At 41.3% G+C, this 21,901-nt stretch overlaps 1 protein-coding gene across 2 annotated transcripts; it reads right to left on the bottom strand.

Annotated features, from left to right (window-relative positions):
• Window positions 1-7,767: 7,767 nt before the first annotated feature.
• On the bottom strand, window positions 7,768-19,733 carry DACT1 (dishevelled binding antagonist of beta catenin 1). Of its 2 annotated transcripts, none has more exons than XM_003408680.4 (4): window positions 19,247-19,733; window positions 16,920-17,052; window positions 15,096-15,251; window positions 7,768-11,840 (listed from the first exon to the last, which is right to left on the bottom strand). In XM_003408680.4, exons 1-4 carry the CDS (start codon window positions 19,589-19,591, stop codon window positions 9,961-9,963), a joined length of 2,514 nt encoding a protein of 837 aa, XP_003408728.2. In that variant the 5' UTR covers window positions 19,592-19,733; the 3' UTR covers window positions 7,768-9,960. The 2 variants fall into 2 exon arrangements, with proteins under 2 accessions (XP_003408728.2, XP_003408727.2); XM_003408679.4 differs by having other exon boundaries at window positions 7,768-11,729.
• Between the last annotated feature and the right edge of the window lie 2,168 nt (window positions 19,734-21,901).

The following is a 21,901-nucleotide window of genomic DNA, read 5'->3' as shown; positions in this document are numbered from 1 at the left end:
CAGGAACTGGTCAAATGGACACAGGGAACCCGGGATGGAAAGGGGTGTATGCTGTCACATTGTGGGGATTGCAACTAACATCACAAAACAATATGTGCATAAATTTTTTTATGAGAAATTAACTTGAACTGTAAACTCTCACCTAAAGCACAATAAAAACAGAAAAAATAATAAAATTATATGCAACAGTATCCAGGATAAATATTGACTCCAGAAATAATAATTAACACAAAAAGTGTGACTTAATTAGATGAGAAAGTGTTAGAGAAAATGAGGTACCTCACACACTTCTTATTTTCTTTAAATATATTTCAAAATGACAGGGTTTAGAGGAATGCTTTAAGTGGATAATTTCTCATATATGCGTTTATGAAGACTAAATAAAACTTTATTAAAATGGTTGCTTTACTGCCATCCAAGTCATGCCAACTGGTCTCTTCACCTGGAGCACCAGAAGAAGGAGAATCAGGAACAGGAGGAAGAAATGGAATGCGTGGCTAATTGCCTCCATGAACAACTGTCCCCTTTGCCACGACACCAGAAGAACTGAATGGTGCCCAGCTAACATTATTGAACATCTTGATCAAAGAGAAAAAAAGAGTATTCAATTATCAGTTAATGAGATTGTGAATAAACAAGATATTACATGAAAAGAAAAAAAATTATTTAATGAACCTTTCCTGCCAGCATGTTCTCCTCTTCCCCCTAAAAAATAGGTAAACACATTAACAAAGTCTATTTTTGCCTTTTAAATTATAACGAACAATGATGGTGACATGATGACAGTTCAAATTAATGAATTGTATTCATTGAAAATATGAGCTCTTGAGTCAGACAGGCTGTGATTCAATTCCAACTCCCTCAGTTACTAGCTGCGTTAACTTGGACAAGATATACATATCCCTCTGTGCCTCCATTCTTTATCCGAAATGGGTATTTATGTATATGGTCGTGAAAATTAAATTTGAAAATGTCCCAGAAATGGTTAATAAATATTAGCTATATTCATTTGTCAATAAATATTAACAGCTTTAAAAATATTCATTTTTTGACTCAGTAATTACATTTCTAGGATTCTATCCCAAGAAAATAATCCTAAATGTGGGAAAAAATCTTATCACAAAAATGTTCCTGCCAGTGCTGTTTATAACAGGCACAAACTAGCAATCTAATATCCTTTCCCTGCCACCTCCACTTCTAGCCCATGGTGAGCTGGGACCTATAAACCCAGGACTAACTAGGACGATGCAGACAGAGTTCGAAAGAGGAAAGAGAAGAAAAGAGAACTTAAGTCCAAATTCCTGGCAAGGCAGGCTTATGAGAAGGAATAGTTCAAAATGTCAAGTACATCAGGGTAGAGCAGAGCAAGACAGCCAAAATGAAGCTCGACCCCTGAGGTTGAGTCCCTGGAGGGAACATTCCAGAATGTAGATCCTGGAGAGATGCCCTGAGAACGGGTGGGGAAGCAAAGGAAGGAGTCTCCACAGAGAATCTCAGTCTCAGTTAGTGGGTGGGCCAGGAGACACTGAAATAGAAACAAAATAAATTTCCACCACGAAAGGAATGGCTAAATAGTTGGATAACACAATAAAGTGGTATGTGACCATTACAAAATGCTGATTAAAAAGACTGTAATAATCTGGGAAAACCCTTAGTTAATGCTAAGTGCATATGGTATGCACTTATATATAGTATATACAGTGTGCACTTACATAGTTATATGTAAATATAAGTACATACCACATATACTTATATATGTTTACATGTACATATGCATACATACTCATGTGTGTGTACATATGGTAGGTACTTATTTTATGAGTGTGTGTGTTGAGAGTGTGTATATATACATTTATGTAATTAAAACTATGTTAAATGCATAGAAAAAATACTTGGAGGGACCACACGAAAATGCTAATAACTAGGAAAATAAAGTAATGGTGATTTTTTTTTTTGTCTAGTTGTTAAATGTTATTGAATATATAGGTTTTAGATTCCTTTTATACTTAAAAACTTGAAGGAGGGGGACAAAAGAAAATTAGGTGCATTTATCTATAATTTTTAGTGCAACTTTTCCAGAAATTTGTTTCTTAAGAATAAAATGTGTCTTAGGCAACAAGCCATATTTTTAGCCTCCTAAGTCCTTTCCTCTAAACATCAATTGATGAGATTCTGGGGAAAGAATGTTCCTCCTTTGGACTAGTTTTGGCTCTTTGGGAAGAACTGTAACTCTTGCCTCACATGAGGTATCATTTAGGGAACACAATTCAAAACTCATTTATGGGATACACTCTAATGGTCAGCAGTTATCCAGAATCTCTCCAAAGGTCCTAACTTGCTCCCCCGGTGAACCTTATTCACACATTATATGCGATCATACAAAGGAAAGTAAAATGGCTGTAAGTATTGTTACATTCCTCTCATTATGCATTGTTTCATTCCTGTTAGGAGCTTCCTGAAAGAATGGGTGTCATTTCAATCTCTGAATTCACTAGGGCACATCTGTGATTCTGTAGCCATGATCAGAGTCAATTATTCTGCATGACAGATTGACCACATGGTTATCAGTATCAACTCTTAGGTCAGGCCTCCCATGAAATCCCTGAATCAAATCAATTCAGACAAATATTTAGGATAACATCCTTAGTTATCAAGGATTGATTTGGAACTTAATTTTTTCAGTGTTTTTAAAAGTCAGATGAGATGAAAGTGTATTTACATGGAAAGGTGAAGGTGCTTGACTTTAAAAAGCAAGTAGCAAAACAGTAAATAAGGTGTGATCTCACTCTTGGAACAAAAATACATCTAAGCATACTTGGAAGGGGATCTGGAAACACATAAAATAAGGGGCGGCTGGGATCATATTTGGATAATAAAAACACTGTTTTTATTTTCTTCCTTTTTGCTTACTTGTATTCTCTTACTTTCTATAATGCACATACACTGTGTTTGTAACAATAAAAGATTATTTTCAATTAAGAAAAAAAAAGCTCCTGTCTTAGTCATCTAGTGCTGCTGTAACAGAAATATCTCAAGTGGGTGGCTTCAATAAACAGAAATTTATTTTCTCACAGTTTAGGAGGCTAGAAGTCCAAATTCAGAGCACCGACTCCAGGGGGAAGCTTTCTCTCTGTTGGCTCTGGAGGAAGGTTCTTGTCTCTTCCACTTTTGATTCCTGGATACTTGGCAATCTCTACATGTCTTGGTACCTATCTTACCCCATCTCTGCTCTGCTGGCTTGTTTAACCTCTTATATATTTCAAAAGAGAATGACTCAAGATAACCCTACGCTAATCGTGCCTAATTAACATAACAAAGACAGCCCATTCCCAAATGGGATTACAACCATAGGCACAGAGGTTAAAAATTACAATACATATTTTAGGGGGACAAAATTCAATCCATTAACAGCTCCCCTCAGTTTTAGAAATTTAGCTCTTAGCATTTCCTGGTTCTGGCTAGGTACAATTCTGAGTAAAATGCCAGATTCCACTAGAAAGCCAGAAATGTGGGTACAGCCTCCTCCTAAGTAAGGAATACAGATTTTATTTTCTTTAATCTTGTGGGAAAAAATGCTCTTGCAAGATTCCCTGCCCAAGTTTGCCAGTTCAAAGGTTGAACACATTTTGCATAAGATTTTGATAAATAGACTTGAGGTGTTTACTCAAATCCAACCCATACTTTGATCATTTTTATTTTGCCCAGCATTAATCGAAATCTCCCAAAGAAATTCTCTAGGTTACCTCCAACTTTACATATTTCTAGTATTCCTTTCAAGATACAACAAACAGCTAGCTGAACTAATATTTATTTTTTGTACTTTTGTAACTCTGAAATATTCATCTTTTATAATTAAATGTAATAAATTACTCCTTGACCATTTCAGTTGTAAGGACTCCAGAGTAGCTGCTATTTACCTGGGCAACGATCCTGAAATTAAAATAATTCTCTGAATCAGCTTTGGGCTCCATGCTGCTAGTCCTTATGTTTAACAGATAGGTTGTAACAGCTCCAAAAAACCACTGTGGGCCAAGGAGTAAATACCCATTTTTAAAAGTGTAATTATATACTCTATTTATTATTATAGTCAGAGATATGATGATCAGGTAAATAATTAAAAGTGACAGGTCTGAAACCAAACAAAATGACTCCCAAGGAAACAAAGGCATTTTTAAGCCACCTTTCAGATACATATGTGTACAGATGCTATTTTTTTCTTAGCCACAAAACAAAGAACTACATAAAAATAAGTAATTACATAGTTATCCTCAACCCTCCAAATTAAAGGTTTACACCCAAAAGAAAGAAAAATAAAATTTCATTGTGCGAATCTCAAATGCATGCTCTCTTCAATGATGATAAAGAATTTCCTCAATTTTAGCAGGCTTTACTATTACTGACTCATAGCAACCCTACAGGACAGAGTAAAACTGCCCCATAAGGTTTCCCAGGAGCACCTGGTGGATTGAAACTGCTGACCTTTTGGTTAGCAACCGTAGCTCTTAACCACTACACCACTAGAGTCTATAGGGACCAACTTGACAGCAACAGGTTTGCAGGTACTATTACTAAAAGTGGAAACCCTGGTGGCATAGTGGTTTAAGTGCTATGGCTACTAACCAAGAGGTCGGCAGTTCGAATCCGCAGGGTGCTCCTTGAAAACTCTATGGGGCAGTTCTACTCTGTTCTATAGGGTCGCTATCAATCAGAATCAACTCGATGGCAGTGGTTTATTACTAAAAAAATGCTTGGTGGCACAGTGGTTAAGCAATCGGCTGCTAACCAAAAGGCTGGCGATTGGAACCCACCTAGTGGCTCCACGGGAGAAACACCTGTTGATCTCCTTCCATAAAGACTAAAGCCTAGAAAACCCTATGGAACAGATCTATTCTGTCCCATTGGGTCTCTATGAGTTGAAATCAACTTGGTGGCATCTAACAACAGCAACTATTACTCAGATTTAAACACCAGAATACAGCAATCCTATGTGTGTTTTTTAGTGTATGGTGGGGAATTTAGGGGAAATACTGGCTCTTGTGCAGGTCACTTCTAGGTCTCTGAATTCTACTCATATTAAAAATAAATGAGTCAGTGGAGCTCTGTTTCTGCCAAGGCAGTGTTAGCCCACCTTAGCCTCTTTCCCACTGATTACAACTTAAAATGCTGACAAAAATATGGGGGAAAAAACAAACCTACCTGAGGACTGTGAAAAGTAAACAAAAGCAGATGGACTGTGGGAGTGGGTGAGCTTCCCATTATTTTTCTTTTCTCAAGCAGCTTTGTCCCGAGGGCAGTCCCAGCTGCAGAGCAGTGGCAGTGCAAAACCCCAATAGAAACATGTCTTTCTGGCCAAAGGAACCAGGAAAAGTTGACCCTGGGGGATGGAGATGGCAGGGGAAATTCTAGAGGGGGTAGAAGTAGAGAAAAGGACCTCCTATGCATGTTGAACCCTCAGGAGTCAGGCTAACTGCTAAGCCAAGCATGCAAAGCACAGATACAAACCAATGTTGTCAATGGCCTTGGGTTACCTCTGACTCATGGCGACCCCATACACAATAGAACAAAATGTCCAGTCCTGCGCCACCTTCATAATCATTAGTATGCTCAAGTTCATTCTTGTGGCCACTGCATATTTCTGAGTGTCTTCCAGTGTAGAGGGCTCATCTTCCAGCACTGTATCACACAAGTCTGTTGTGATCCGCAGGGTTTTCAATGGTTCATTTTCAGAAATAGATTACCAGGCCTTTTTTCTTAGTCTGGAAGCTCCACTAAAATCTGTCTACCACAGGTGACCCTACTGGTATTTTAAATACCAGTGGCATAGCTTCCAGCATCATACCAACGCACATGCCACCACAGTATGACAAACGGACAGACGGGAGGTGGAAACCAACAGAGCAAAGGCTTTGAGAATTTAATGGATATGAACCACCTGCATCATCTACTCTTGGTAAGTGCTGGTCCCTTATGCAAGGGGCTTAGGTTTAGAAAGTCACTCAGGGTCAAGGACTTGTTCCTCACAGGGTAGGATTTAAAATTGAGACTCCCCCATATTGCTGAGATTCTGAAGGTTTACACCTTCAGTGAAAGGTTGCACCAGAAGAAAAATTATTTGCTGGCCTAGATGAAAATAAGCTTGTCTGCCCTGGCCTGAGCTCTGGACGAAGGAAATGTTTCCCCTGAGAACTTGTACAATCTATCCTCATATGAATCTAAGATTTGAATTTATACCACCTCTGTAGTCAGACACCCCAAAGTAGATAAATTTACTTAGTAAGTGGTCCAGCCTGGGAAATCCCTGAGCACCTGACGGTTAAACAAAACTTCTCTGTATGGAAAAACCCTTAACCAAGTCTCAAAGGATTCTCACCAATAACCTCCTACTGAAAGTGAGCTCACAGTACAAAATTACAAAATATATAAAAAATTGAAAAGGCAGTATGTGCACTAACATGTAACACTTAGGTAACACATTGTTGCTAAGTATTAGAATTCATCTAAGCAAGGCAAAATCTAAGTAGCCTCTAAAATCTGGTGCCTTTTTCCTCAGCGAGAAGATACGTGGAACCCCACTAAGACGACTTGGGAAGGAAACTCACCATATGAGTCCATGAAATGAAGGAAGCAAATTATGGAATAATACATAGAGCTTGAGATAATTTTTTTTAAAGAAAAGGCACAAAGGTTATATGCTTGTATGTGCATGTAACAGGGTATGGGAACATATATGCCATTCAGAGTTAGGGAGGTACTCACAGAAACTCTAGTCAATGCAAAATGGCTAGTTGCATATAAAAACATATGAATACTGTACTACAAGACTAGAAACTCTAAAATTTTGAAGAACTGAGTCACTTTAAGTGTCTTGCTAAAAAGGATGCCTTTACAAACCACAGGGAAATAATTTACTGCATTCCAAAGACAAAAGCTTTGCTAGAAACAAGAGGCATGTAAAGTACAAGAAAATAAAAAGTCTCTAAGGCAGAATTCAAAAAAAGGTAGTTAAGAAGTTTTCACTATACTAAAATTTGCTTCTGAAATTTAGTATTTGAAAATTAATTTTAATTGGATACATTTCACAATAAATATATGAATTATGAGACTAAGATAATTCTATAATTTCCTTTTAACAGACTTTATCCTCTCACTGGCCAAATTTGGGACATGCTGAACATCAAAAAGAAAGATTAAGATTGTAACATATCAAATAGATAAAATTCTCAAGTCCATAGGGATAGGAAAAAAAAACAGGAAAGCTCTTTTTTTTTGTAGAAGAATGTCAGCTAAAAAAAAAGTAGAAGGAAAGATATTTAGAAAACTACCATTTTGCATCCCCAAGGCAATAAATGAATCAGGCTAGGATCAACAATGTAAGCTAAATCCATTAAGTGAAAAGTTATTGAAGAATAGGGTAGCAACACATTACCAAAAAATCATCCACAAATACTAACCTTTTGCAAAGAATAAAAAATGCCTTTATAATGGAGAAGAATGATGTTCAACTTAAGTTGTAACTCTTAAATTCAGTAATAGTGGAACAATCTGATAATATATGTTTCTTGACATGAAGCAATACCAAGTACACATCACCAATAAAATCTTCTTGCCAAAAATGTTTAACCTGAATTCAATCAAGCCTTATGCAGTTTGCAGGACACAGAGGGGCTAAAAGGAAACAACTAAATTCAGACCATGAGCCTGGCTACAAGACAACAGTCCTGAATGCTTCAAAATGTCAGTATCATAAAAAAAAAAGGGGGGGGGGGAGAGACTATTCTAGACTAAAAAGACCTAACAACCAAACCCAATACACAACTTTAATTGGATCCCGGTTGCAGAAGAAGATGCCGTTTTAAAAATTCTTAAACTGGAAAATTTGAATATAGATTAAATGTTTGGTATTACGAATTACTGAGTCGGAATCGACTCAATGGCACAGGTTATTATGAATTACTGTTAATTTTCCTAGGTGTGATCATGATATTGTTACACAGAACGTCCTGGTTCTTAGGAAATGCACGATTAAGTTCTAGGGTGAAATGCCATGATGATGCCTGTAATTTAAAAATAGCACAGCAGTGTGTGTGTGGTGGGGGGACTGCCAATATCTGACTGTCTCTGACCTACGAAACCAGCAATAAGAGTTAAAGCAAACATGGCAAAATGTTAGCAGTTGTTGAATCCAGTTGGTGGGTTTATAGGTGTTTATTGTACTATCCTTTCAACTATTCTGTGTTTAAAATTTTTTGTAATAAAATGTTGGGGGAGGGGATTCTTCTCATAAATGTTTTCCCTAGAAACCATCTATCAAATTTACCCTAAATTTTAAAGAAGTACCTTAACTATTCCAAAAAAAGTGGCTTGCTTTTCCTCATTTGCTTACTCGCCACTGAATCCAAGAATACTACCAAAACTTGCCTTAATTATTGCAAATAATATTCTAATGCTAGAATAGACCTAATATAAAGTTCACAAATAACACCAATAATCAACACAAGATTTACAGGTGTAAACATCTGGTTTTATAATCAAATAACAACCTTAACAGCAGTAAAACAGTTCATTACAGCATATAACATGTTATATTAAATTTACACAATGATATAAAAACAAATACTGCTTATGTCATACAGGAATTTAACATCAACAGGAATATCAAAACGAGTACTACTCATGCACAAAACATGCATATATTGGTATTAAAAAAATTTTTTTACACAATACTGTTTACAAAAAAAATCCTTTCTAAAAAAAGCCCTTCCAGACAGGGTCAGCAGTCCAATCTGGACTGGATTGCACTAATATGTTTAGGCCAAAGCTTAGGTGGCAGAGGGCTCAGTGAGCAATTCGGAGCCTGGAGTCACACCCAAAGGTTACTACATTAGGAGTGCATTTCTTTGTATCCGAGGACCAAAATTTTTCTCAAAGGCAAGTCCTCCAAGGGAGGAATGGCTGGATCTGCTGGAAATTAGGGAAAGGGAAAAAAGGCTTCAAAATGTTGGGTAAATGGCCCTAGAATGGGATACCAGGGCTTAGGCACCAAGTGCGGCAAAAGTTTTAGTGAATCCTTCTGAAAAGAAAACAGAATGGGTGAAACATCTGAAAGAATGCAGACTTATATAAAAAATTATAGAAAACAATGACTACCTGTCTTACCTACTTCGCACAACTGTGTGTGATCCCCCCCGATAGGAAAACATTGCCCTAAAGATCAAGAAGCAAATGTTAAGTCCTAAAATTTAATCCAATTGACCTCAAGACCAAAAGGTCTCCCTCAACCTAAGAAAAACCTGAAGAAAACATCAAAACCTGTAAGACAGTCCCTGGGTTATGAACGTCAGACGTACATACAACCCATAGTTATAAACCAGCCCCTGTAAAGCCTATTACATTAAAAATTCGAGGTACATACAATGGTTTGTAATAACGGGCGCTACTTTGTGACACATGTCAAAACATTTTTACTGTATTATTATGCTAAAGATGTTTTAGTGTACCTGGAAGTTTCTTTTATTGTCTTTTATGCATAGAAAGGTACACTATACACTATATACTAAGACAAACATTTGACTAACTGGCATTAGATACCAACCAGACCTAACTGTTCAGACTTACTACAAATTCCACTTACAGACAGATCTGGGAATGGAACTTGTGGGTAATCCAGGGACTGCCTACACCTTGATGGATGTTCAGGAAATGTAAGACAAAAATCAGCTGATACCACAAAATTCATTCAACTCACCACCATTAAAACCTCAATATTTTCACTTGTAACTAACACAACATTCTTTACCTTCCATTAGAAGCACTACTGTCCGTACATGATGAAGACATGACGTAATTTACCTAAGTTTTATCTTAATAAAAACAAAAAAGCATTCCATGAAAGTTTTACATAAAAACACCACCTTTTTCCTGTGGCTATAAAGAAGACACTTTCGACTTCAATGATTTTACTCAAACTGTGGTCATCAATTTCAAAGAGCCAGACCTAAAGCGGAGGATCTTCTTCTTGAGGTTATGAGAAGCTTTAATTTTGACAAAGGTTTTTGTGGGGTTGTTGTGAAGGTCTGGGGCTGTGACCGTTTGAATAGGGAGAGTTTGGACAAACTGGGACCAAATTAATCCCCCACTTTCTTCAGAGTCACTGGTGGTTGTGCTCTCCCCCACAAACTCCCCTTCACTCACGCTAGACTCACTGTCCCCAAAGCAATTCGTGGTGTAATTGCTCTGCTCGTCCTCACTGGTGTCCACCACGGTGGAGTGGAACAGGGACTCGCACTCGGCCGAATACTCAGAGTCACTAGCTACGTAAGCGTAGGGACTTGCATATGGAAGAGGGACCGGCGCTGCATACACACCCACGTTTTCCCTGCGGTTTCTCCGGGCTCTTCTCAGTGCCTCCTCATAGGAAATCTCAGCGGACGACTTCCACCGCCGATAATCGACTCGCTTATGCTTAGGTTTGGCCACAATCGCATCGCGTCCGTGGTCATGGGACCTGCTCACAGCCCTGTGGCCGCCGCCCAGGGGCCTACTGGGAAGACCCGCCTCAGGCTGGGCATTTGCACTCTTCCTCCCCTTGTTGGAGGCTCTCTTGAGTTTCTTACTTGTATCCAGGTCATCGGGAAACCGGCACTTCTTGCTCACTGCCCGGCTTTTCTCTCTCACGGTCGGCAGACTGTGTTCCACCCCGTGAAGGGCCTGGACTCTGTGCTTTAGGGTTGAGCTTTTGGGGATTCCGGCGTTCTTGATGCCGCGATGGGGCCTGACGCTAGGCTGCTGCCCTGGGATGAATTGAGCATTGACCAGATGCCCTTCCTCCAGGCTTTGGGAAGAAGAGCCCTCGCTTTTGAAATCCAAGGCAGGCCTCTCTTCCACAGGGAGGGAGGGCAGGAGTGGAACAGCAGGAGGAGGAACAGCCTGCAGGCTGCTTTTCTGTGACACCTTTTTCAGTGGCTGGACAACCCTGCTCTCTTGCAGGGGGGCAGGGACTGTCCCAGGGCTCTCTTTTGGAGAGGCAGCTGAGACCTGACCACTTTCTTTAGGGGACTCCCCTGCCACACCAGTAGGACACCAAGCATTTTCTTGGGAGGCTGCTTTGACATTTTTTGGCACATGCTTACTTGGAAGTTCAGTGACAGCACCTGGCGAGCAGCGCGCTGGAGAGGGCAACCTCTTGCTTTCCAGTTGTTCCACTTTTGATTCTTTTGACCACTGCTTCAGTGGGGAGAATGTCCCATTGTCCAAAGCGGGTATTCCACCAGACGGCAAACACGCCTGCTTAGAATTCTTAAGGTTCACACTGTTGCCTTGTGAGACACCACCAGTCACTCTGACACAAACGCTCCCATTCCTCAGGAGCCCTTTTGTGGGGTCAGCATTCACACTGGTTCTAGGTTTGTTGGTCCTTACAGGGTGTGTTTTTCTCTGGATGAGGCTCAGAATGTAGCCATCCATTTTCTTACCGGATGAAGGGTGGGAAGCCGACCACAAAGTGCTTGGAGATGGTAAGGAATTGTCTGTTTTGGTGGAGTCGAGCTCAGCTCCGACACAAACGTCATTCGCACGGTGACCAAGCCTCTCCTCTTCCCTCAGAGGGTTCCCCGTCAGACAAAGAAGAAACATCGGGCTCTGCACGGCCACGGCATGAAGTGGACTGGGATAGCGATATACATCGTTCCCATTTTTAGACACCAGATCACACTGGTACTTGGGATTCACATCTGCAATGACATCAAGGGAGTTAAATTGTGGTGTGGAGGGGGAACAGCAAACTGCCCCTGAGGCCTGGTCTTCACAGTGGCCTTCTTTATATTCCAACCATCCTATGAGATCTGAAAAACATTTAAAGGTACACTCTGAAGAAGTGAATTGGTGAGCACCCTCTTGACCCTGGCTAGTTTTTATGAGGACGAATTCATGAGTAGAGAGAGAATGCCACAGAATCAAAAAAATACTCCAGTAGCTACTTTACCATTTTACACAGTTTATACTAATGGAAGAGAGGGAAAATAATAGCTCTATGGCTGCATGATAGTCCTCTCTCCCTTAAAGATTTTTTTAGGCAGGCCAGTATGGAATAAAAAGGAGCAAAAAAAAATGTCATTCGTTTGAACACTCTTACACGCCAAGTAGAAGCTGATAAAACCCTCTTGGAGAGAAATTTGACTATGTGACTCAAGAATACTTAAAAATGCTCATACTTCTACCTAAAGAAATGATTAAAGATGTACACAATAATTTATGTACAAGGATGTTTATCATGCTATTTTAGACATTAAAAAAATTTTAAATTAGGAACAATTTTAAAGTTTAATGAGAAAAGTTTTAATAAGATAAATACATCTTTCTGAAGGAGTAATATTCAGCCATTAAAAAAGCTTCCAAAATATACCGAATAATGTGGGAACACACTTGAAAGTTTAGTGAAAATCATGATATAATACAGAAAAGTATGATTATAATTTTATCAAGATTGCATGTATGCAAAGAAAAAAGTCTGAGATGAAGCATACCAAACTACTAATAGCCGCGTCTCAGTCTGGTGGGAAAGCAAGGTAATGTTGATGTTCTTTATTTTCTACTTACTAAACTTTTGACAATAAATATATAGTGCAATTATAACTGGAAACAGTAAGTGTTTTTTAAGTCATTCTTTCTCTAGGCTACTCTCCCCTCTGTGTTCTATTCTTGGTTTCCCTTTAAAATATTTTGGATAAATTATATTTTATGGGCTTTCTCCTCATTTTGTATTTTTAAAATCTGATGCTTAATGATATGTTCAAGTATAACTGTAAATTGAAACTTCAGGGAAATTGATTCATTGATCAACTTTCAATAGAGACTAATCAAATTTAAATAATAATCGCCTATATATTCAATTGTGATACTAAAAATTAAAGCACAGCATTTTTTTTTAATAGGAAAAGGAATTTTTTATGAGGTTTTAAAAGACTGAGTAATATTAATGGATGTATTTCCCACATCTCAAAAGTGAAGATGCCAAAATACAATGAAATCAAGCTTCGTTGCTTAATTAAAATGATTTTGAGGACTTATCCGAGTGAATATTATAAAAATCAAAAAAATCCTTTAATAACTTCTAGTTATCAGAGAAAACCAAAGTTGAGTATATCACTAATGCAATTTGGCCTCATTCAAACATTGAGAACATCTTATGCGTCAGACTATAAAATCTCTCATGTTTAGGATCTATCCACAAGTAAGAGAAGATTTCTGCCATAGAGAGGCATTCCTTTAGAGTAATAAAATAACAAGACCATAAAACAAATATATATACCTATTTATTGGTATACTAATAGCCTATGATATGATGTTTCAAAATACATTCTTTACTCTAAAAACATCAGATCTTTCATTTCTTCCACAATGTTCATTGTTTAAAGGGAAAGCTCCATGAACTTCAGTGATAATTAGTAGTCCCAGGGAAAAAACAGTCTGATTCAGAGACGATATGATGCATTTGTAAAGAAAAGATTATGATAAAAGTGTCATGGCCCCACCCTCCCCCCACACACACAATAAACAGGTTTTCTAAGAAGGAGAATATCCTTCTAGCTAGCTAACATCCTTCCCGTCCCTCCTCACCCACTACCCTAAGCCCTATTTTTGCACTACTTAAAGCCACATTTTACCTATGCTTCACCTTGGTCGCTTTCCCCTACTTAGGAGGTAAGGAACAAAACAGACATCCCAGCCCCCAAGAGACCCAGCCGAACTATCTTGATTATGTGAGGATGCAGCATTTCCTTCAGGCTTTTCTGGCATTTGGGTGAGGGTCTGTCTTCAAGGAACCTCTACCAAACTACCTTTAATGCATTCATAAAGTTTCCTTCTGAAACCAAATCTGCAGAGTGAGGGGGAACAATTAGCCAATAAACCTGAGGCCCAGACACTCTAGGTACCCAGACCAGTGCTTCGCCAAATGATTGATGCTGACAACACACACTGTACAAAGACATCAGCCAATTAGCAACACTCAGCTGTTCCATATTATGTCTGTGTCACCTGGACTCAAAACTTCAGCCAAGTGGAGAACACAGACAAGCTAGTGATGCAGTGACTAGTGCCAGCATCTATAGCTCCTCTCATCTCTGCTCTTCCAAGGAATCACGACATAGCAGGAGTAAGGAAGGAACTGGAGTTTCAGCACCAAATCTGCCATTCAGCAGATGGGGAGCCTCTGACAAAGCTTATCAGCTGCAGCTCTTCCTCTGTTAGATGAGAAGGTTCAACACAACAATTTCCAAAGTCCCTTGACATAGTGGAAAAACAAAGTCCTGGCAGTTAGGCCTGAGCTTGAATCCTACCTTTGCCACTCACTAGCTATATAACCTTAAACAACTTACCTAACCTTGCTGAGCTTCATTTTTCTTATATATAAAAGGGATCTAACAACACCTGCATCTCGCAGAACTGTTATGAGGATAAAAGTAGGCAAAGCAAGCAGTACAGTGTGTGCCATATAGTGGAAATGCAGAAACCCTTCCAGTACCAACAACAGCATGATTCTCTCTGGAGGTCACTGTAAGCATAGCCCAGAAAGGGGAACAATAGCACTTGAGCTAGTTTTATCCCAACTTACCCACCTGCTAAAAGAAAGCTGCCATCACGCAGGGTGTTCTGCGTGAACAGAGAAGGGATGTTGTTCCCTGATGTGCCAAGCAACCCTTGGCAAGACTGACAGACGTATTTAACTTATTGGTGAGCTTTAGTTTTAAATGATTAAAGAGGAAGAAAATAGATCCAAAGTTGTTTTCAAAAGAAAATGAAGACAAGTCAAACTAACAGCAAAGGCTCAGAAACAGAGCTTAAGACCTAATTAAGGGACAAAATTTCTGAAGATAAGCCCCGCTGCTACCATCAGAACATAAAGCCAAGTGGCACCCAAAAAATATCGGAGTAGTGGTCACTTGGTGTTTTAAACACAAGTACAGCACTAAATGCAGCAAGTGGATGAAATTCTCTGAGCCTTTATTTTTGTTAGTAAGTGGGGTTGGAGCTAAAGAACCTCTAAGGGCCCCTGACCTCTTCCAATTTAAATTTCTATCAATTATGAAAATTCTTACCTGCAGATTTGGGGCAACCATCTGAGACTGTCAAAGTTGCCTCCAAGGGGCTGCAAAAGCAGGTACTAGAATGGCAACTGGATAAACACTCACTGAAGACCGAGTTAGAGGAATTGGAGAGGGACCCTGAAGCACCATCACTCAGCTCATAAAAACCTAAAAATGAAAACACCATTTGGAATTAGGATCATGTCAAGCAATGTTACCTACTCGTGCTTCAAAGGAAAGGAGAGGTCGGCAGTTCGAATCTACCAGGTGCTTCTTGGAAACTCTATGGGGCAGTTCTATTCTGTCCTATAGGGTCGCTATGAGTCCAGGAATCATCTAGGAAAGGGAGATTTTTGGGGGAGGGGCCAACTTCGGCTCACTGAATTTAGTGTCCTGGGTTTCTGGTTTTATTTCAAATAATCTTAGGAAAAGGTAAAGAGCTCTTAGCTATGTTTCAAAGTTACCTTCACCCTCAAGTTGACCTTCTTCCCTGCCCCCACCTTTAAGGATGTGCAAGGAAAGAGACTTAGATCTGTCAAACCACGACTTTATCATGAATGTTTCGGGAGTAACTTTAAGAGACAAACAAATCTATTTAAGGAGCCAAATGGTTTAAAAAAAAAAAACTTTTGAAGTAGTCTCAGGAAGTTGAAGTGTGACTAATTTTCTAGCCCAGTTTTGACTTTCTCAAGTTTCAAAGGAGGACCAGTCTTCCAGAAATTTGAATAAAAGCTTTTACTTTTAAACTGTGAAACAAACAAACAGCAACAAAAAAACAGACACCTTACTTTGATTTCAAGGGGTTTCTTCTTACCCGGGAACCCAAAATTAATAATAAAAAGCCTGACCCAAAACTGTAAAACTATTAACTTTTTTTTTTTCACCAGGAAATGCTGAACTACTCCGCAGCATTGTCAATTGTCTTTTCTGGCTTGAAAAGGATAGTTAATAACAAATCTATTACCTATTGACTTAATAAAAAGATTGTGTGCACCCTTAATTTTAATTTTAGTTTCAAGAGGTCTCACAGCTACAGATAAGTAAAGTTCCAAACTTTTTAATGCTAAATCAATAACCATTAAGTACTCTGTCACCATGGAAACTTACATTTATTAAGCAAAAAAAACTACCCCTAAATATTTGTGCAAATGAATGCCTCCTCCCCCTCAGGCAAGAGACAACCTAGTAACTTCAGGTCAGCTGATCTCAGTAAAAGGGGGAGAGATATGTTTCACTCAATCATGTTAAGGTTAGCCAATGGTTGATTTTCTACCCCACTCCCTCCTCTTCTGTTTAAAAGCTTCACTGTAAGAAGTCTATACAGAGCCCCCCCTTTTTTTTTTTTTTTGAATCACAATGGTCTCCCTGTATGCATATAGAATAATTGCTTGAATAAACCCTATGTTTTAATTTCTTGTGATTATTTTTTAACAAAACTCAGGTGACTCGGATCAGATCGATCTCGTTATTAAAAATTTTGTAGTCTGGCTTTATTTCCCTCACATGCAACTGAATAGGCCAGAGGCTTAAAGAAGGTATGGCAGGTAGGGAGTGTGTCCTGGGCTCCGCTTGAGGAGGGACACTAATGAGCAGTTTCTATTGGTCATTTCACAATTTCCACAGCCAGCTGTGAGAGATCATTTAGTAATTTAAAACTAATTGCCCTAGGCACTATTTTCCACAGATAGTCCCCTGTGAATGGCAAGCTGCTTTTTTTAGTCTCTCTTCACAAGAAAAAAAAAAAAATTGCCATTTGCAGGTCTGGGAATGTGGACTGCAGGGGGCCAAGGCATAGCCAGTGAGTGCAGAATTCTGTCCTTGTGCTTAAGTACTCACCTGAGCTAGGCCGGCTGTCTGTCTCCAGGTGCTCTTCAGATGTCTTTTCCACATCCAATCTTAGGTCGCTTATCTGCTTGTCGAGTTCTTGCAACTGGTTCAACAAACCAGCATCTCGTCTCCTCAAACAATTCTGATTAGGAGGAAACAGAGAAAAGAGGAAGGGACACACTTTGGTGACAAAGAACCAGAAAATCTGCTCTAAGTATTAAATTACCCATCTGAAGAGTTCACTAAATCTTTCAAAACCAAAATTTTACTGGTTGACCTGAAATAAAGAAAAACTTCCAAAATATGTTCTACGTTTAATTCTACTTTGTCATATTTTGTCAGGATATAAAGTTTCTTCATTAAGAAAAAAACATTTTTTGTTTTTAGTTTCAACTAAAACATACACAGTTACCTTTTATAGGTAGGGACAAGAAAAGCGCATTGAGTTTTTTTAATTCTTTGGTGTCCAGCTTGTTCTTGAAAAAACAATACTTCACAGTCGACTCTTCAATTTGAAGTTAGAGTGACAGATTTCCTACAATATGCTATAATCTTACTTAGGTAAGATTTTCTGGCCAAATGTCTCAGCCTGCACAGTTTGTTTTCTATTAGTTGCTTTGTGAGGTTTCATCAGTCTCAAGGCCTTTGAAAGTTAGACACTAATACTAATAGCCAGTGCCAAGTATAATGTGAGCTGGCAGAATCCAAAACCCTCAAGGGAAAGCCCATCAAGATTTGAACTCAGCTCGGGTTTCCAAAAGTGACAGATCTGTTGTGCTAACTCACACCGCCACCTAGTGCTTCCTATGGCTGGAAAACCAAAAAAAAAACAAACTCAAAAGGCATCTGGTTCAAATCACAAATGCCAAGTCTACAAATGAAAACAGTACCACAAATATGGACTGGACTGAAATTCTCTTGACACACCGCTTTGCTCCCCTCGAGCGGACAATAGGAACGCACCGCTCACAATCTTGAGATTCATGAAGACAAAAAGGTGCTATTGCACAAGACAACGCGTAAAACGTTAATGACCAGGCATAACCAGAGAGATTGTCTCAAATTAATATTACATACAAATCTGGCCTGCTACCAAAGAAGTACACTAAAATGCCAAAACTGAGGTATTACAGAAACCATGGTATACAGCCTCACAAAAAGAGTCGTATGAATATCTTCTCCTCCTGTTTGTCCTTTGACTTAAAAAGCCTGGAGACATATACCATATGCTTATCTGCTAGAAGAAGTTTCTCCAGAAAAAAATGAACCAAACAAGTAAAAGCATCTGATGCTTAAAAAAAAAGGAAAGAAATTACCTGAAAAAATATCTTACAAAAAATATATAACAAATAACCGCACAAATCACTACTGCGTTGTAGGAGGGACACTAACGAGTATGTGCCCAGTTTCAGATAGTATCACATCCTCAGGTGAGGATTTTTGCTGTTTTCAAAACTACATTTTGAGGTCACTGGAACAAAGCTGCCGCCATTATTCTAAGGCGGGGTCACAAGCTGTTCATCAATACATCAAGCTCCAAAGTTCTTTTTCTTCCCCGTTAATGAGGGCTGCACAGAATGAGACGGTGACAGGAATCCAATAAAATAAACGCTCCCTGAGAGCAGGTTCTCTCTTCTGCCACCTCCCCCACCTATCACAGCCAGCAGTGCGGATAAAATACGAGGGGTGGGGGCACTTTCTCCAGCCAAATTTCCATCATTTGCATCTAGTTTTAGCACCCTTATACAAAGGGCTTCTCTTTAAAATTAAGCATCAGCCAAAAACTGGCACGCTGGGGAGCGCCCTGGGAGGGGCACGCCTTCCTATGAGCGCTTCAGTGTAATCGTCAAAACTCGGCGTAGGACAGTTAGCCACGCCACAGCCCCCTTCTTGGCTTTTGTCCCTTCTCAACGAGAGGAGATGAAGCTAAAAAGACCTCAAATTAAATGATATTTTAATTGACGGTTTGCGAACCTTCAGAGAGAGGGCAGGTATTCGTCTAACTGGGGAGATGGAAGGTTACAACCAGGCGACTCCAAGAATCTCGAAGGCAGCGAAGGGGGGGCGGCCACCCCCTGCTACCCCGCAAACCGCGCGGGATCGCCAACTCCTCACCTGCTCAGACACAAAGCGGGCACACGCCGGACACGCCTGGGCGTGGGCAGCCCACGCGCACTGGGCACACTCAGGATGGGTCAAGGAGGTACGGGGGGATGGGGGCTGGTAACAGCGTGAATTTCCCCAGCCACAGGCAACCTCGCGCCCATCCCGGGTCACCTGCCCCGATCCCCAGCTCCGCTGTGGGGACAGACGTGCTCACCCCGGGCACGACCTACCAATTGCTTCCGCAACAGCAAAATGTTCTCCTCCAAGAACTTCTCCTCCAGGCGGCTGCGCTGCGCCGCCTCCGCCGGCAGCTCCCCGGCGCGGGGCGCAACGGCCCCCAAGCCCTCCGCGCTACGCAGGGCGCCCCGGACTAGCAGCTCCTGGCGCTGGCGCAGGTACTCCAGCTCCGCCAGCCCGGCCAGTGTGGCCTCCTGCCGCTCCCGGGTGCGCTGCCGCTCCGTGTCAGCCTCGCCCTTCTCCCGCCAGCGCCCCTCGAGCTCCGCCGCGCGCTGCTCGCCCCGAGCCGGCGCCTGCAGCTCCAGCTCCCTCGCCGTCCCGGCCGGACTCGGCTTCATGGTCCCCAACCCTGTGGCAAGCACCGGTCACCGCAGCCGGGCCGCCGGGGTGGAGAAGCCAGGACGCTAGGGCTGCAGCTGCGGGCTCATGCCGCCCTGCGGCGGGGCAAGCGACTTGGGCGACAACGAGAAGCGCTTGGGACTCGCGCGCGACCGCTGGCTGCAGCCGTCCAGCCCCGGGCGGCGCCGTCCGCTGTCGCCGCGCGTCCCTCGCCAGCGGCCCCACAGCTGATAACGCCCCGCTCGGCGCTACGTCACGCGCGGCGGCCGGGCAGACCCCCGCCTCGCGCCCGCCCACGCCGCCTCCCCTCGCCGGGCCCTCTCCACCCAAGCTCGCGCGCTCAGTCTCTGCTTCTGTCAGCCGCGCCCGCCGCTCTGAGCTCAGCCCCGGCCCTCCTCCTTGCTCGGCTCTCCCCGCTCCTCCCTCTCTCCTCCCCCACTCTTCCTCTGGGCCTCTTCGCCCCTTTTCGGGTTTACTGCACCCGATTTTTTAGTGGTTCCTTATTGGTTCTTCTCTGTCGCACAATGCAAGGGGCGAGCGCCTCGAGCCCCAGCATCCTGTTACCGTCAGACTCGCAGGCAAGGTCCGAGAAAGGACACAGCACTTGGATTCCCCAGAGAACTTTTTGAAACTCGACCAAGTTTCAGCAGAGAATCTTAACCCTTTCCCCACGCGTCCACTGTTCATATCCACTTAGACTGTTTCTCTCACCTTACCTAGGAAAGTACTGCGAGTGTTTTCAAAGACCATGTTTGTGGGGTTTTCTTACTCCAGTTTATAAAAGGAAGCAATACAAAGCGCAATGCAATGCTGTTCTGAAACTGTATAGGTCGTAGTTTTGTTGTTAGTGGTGGTTTATTTTAATTTTTTAAATTGTGCCTGAGGCAGAAGACTTACTATTAAAGGAAGGCATTTAAAACTAGGGAGGATGATGTCGCTACACAGCCACACAGAAAATTATTTCTTTTAGATGCTCAGGGTTGGTGTGCACGCTTGCAGGCTTTGGGATTTTTGTTTTAGTTTTTTTTTGTGTTGTTGTTTAGTCTGCATTCACAGAGGTCAGACTCTGAAACCAGACTGACTGAATTTGAATTTCAGTTCCAAGCATGACTAGCTGTACAGTAAAATGGAGTTTATTACTAACAGAACCTAAGTAGTCCTGTTGTAAGAATTACACACCACCCACCAAAAAAAAAAAATTACGTACAATATGTAATATATAGGAGGGGGGTGCGTTTAGAATGTGTCTGGCATGTATAGTAAGAGTTATATGAATTTTAGCTATTTTTTTCTCTCCAAAAAGACTTACAATGAAATCTTTTCCCTGAAGTAACATTTGTGGTATGGTCATCTCTGCTTGGGACACTGGTCATAGGGAATTTCAGTGGGATTGGGATCTGGAAATGCCACTGGCTTCCTTGTCTATGGAATAATACCATATAAACAAACAAGCAGCATGGCCAAGAGGCTCAGAAATCGAATCTACCAAGCCACAATGTGCTGAAGTTCAGCAAAGTTCTGTGTGAAGGAGTGCATCCTAGATCATTGTTTCAGACTTACACCTCTGCCCAGCTGCTAACCCTGCTAGGAATTCTCCCTGTATTCTCCCCTTTCTGGAGTCCTTGGATGGTACACATAGTCAATGTACTGGGCTGCTAATCGGAAGGTTGGAGGTTTGAGTCCACCCAGAGGTGCCTCAGAAGAAAGGCCTGATGACCTACTTCCAAAAAATCAGCCATTGCAAACCCTGCGGAGCACAATTCTACTGTGACACACATGGGGCCACAATGAGTTGGAGTCCACGGGAAGGTAACTGGTTTCCTGGGTTCTTTTCTCCCCACCTCTGCAGAGGCATATCTAAGGTATGGCACTGAGCAGTTTCTATTGCAGTTTCCGTCACCAGCTGTGAGCGATCATTCAGCAAGTTAAAACTAATGCTTTCCTATTGAGAGCCTCCATGGGTTAAGGAGGAACTCTGGTGGCACAATGGTTAAAGCACTCAGCTGCTAACCAGAAAGTCGGCTGTTCAAACCCACCAGCCACTCGGCAGCAGAAAGATGTGGCAGCCTACTTCCATACAGATTTACAGCCTTGGCAAAGTCATAGAAGTTCATCCAAACTCCCACAGGGACCAAGTTACTAGCCTGAGGGCTAGGGACTATGGTCTCAGGGGACATCTGGCTCAATTGGCGTAACATAATTTATAAGGAAAATGTTCTGCATCTTACTTTGGTGAGTAGCATCTGGAGTCTTAAGAGTTCGTGAGCGTCCATCTAAGATACTCTACTGGTCCCACCCTGTCTGGAGCA

This window comes from Loxodonta africana, chromosome 10 (assembly GCF_030014295.1).
Source record: "Loxodonta africana isolate mLoxAfr1 chromosome 10, mLoxAfr1.hap2, whole genome shotgun sequence".
NCBI classification, from domain to species: domain Eukaryota; kingdom Metazoa; phylum Chordata; class Mammalia; order Proboscidea; family Elephantidae; genus Loxodonta; species Loxodonta africana.
This window is presented reverse-complemented; position numbering and strand designations above follow the sequence as displayed.

What these genes read in the sequence shown, in the direction of transcription:
- DACT1 (XM_003408680.4), bottom strand. Translation starts at nt 19,591, where the DNA reads ATGAAGCCGAGTCCGGCCGGGACGGCGAGGGAGCTGGAGCTGCAGGCG. An exon ending in TGCTGTTGCGGAAGCAATTG is followed by an intron (nt 17,053 to 19,246) that starts GTAGGTCGTGCC and finishes CCTCCTAATCAG; the next exon opens with AATTGTTTGAGGAGACGAGA. An exon ending in AGACAGCCGGCCTAGCTCAG is followed by an intron (nt 15,252 to 16,919) that starts GTGAGTACTTAA and finishes TTTCATTTTTAG; the next exon opens with GTTTTTATGAGCTGAGTGAT.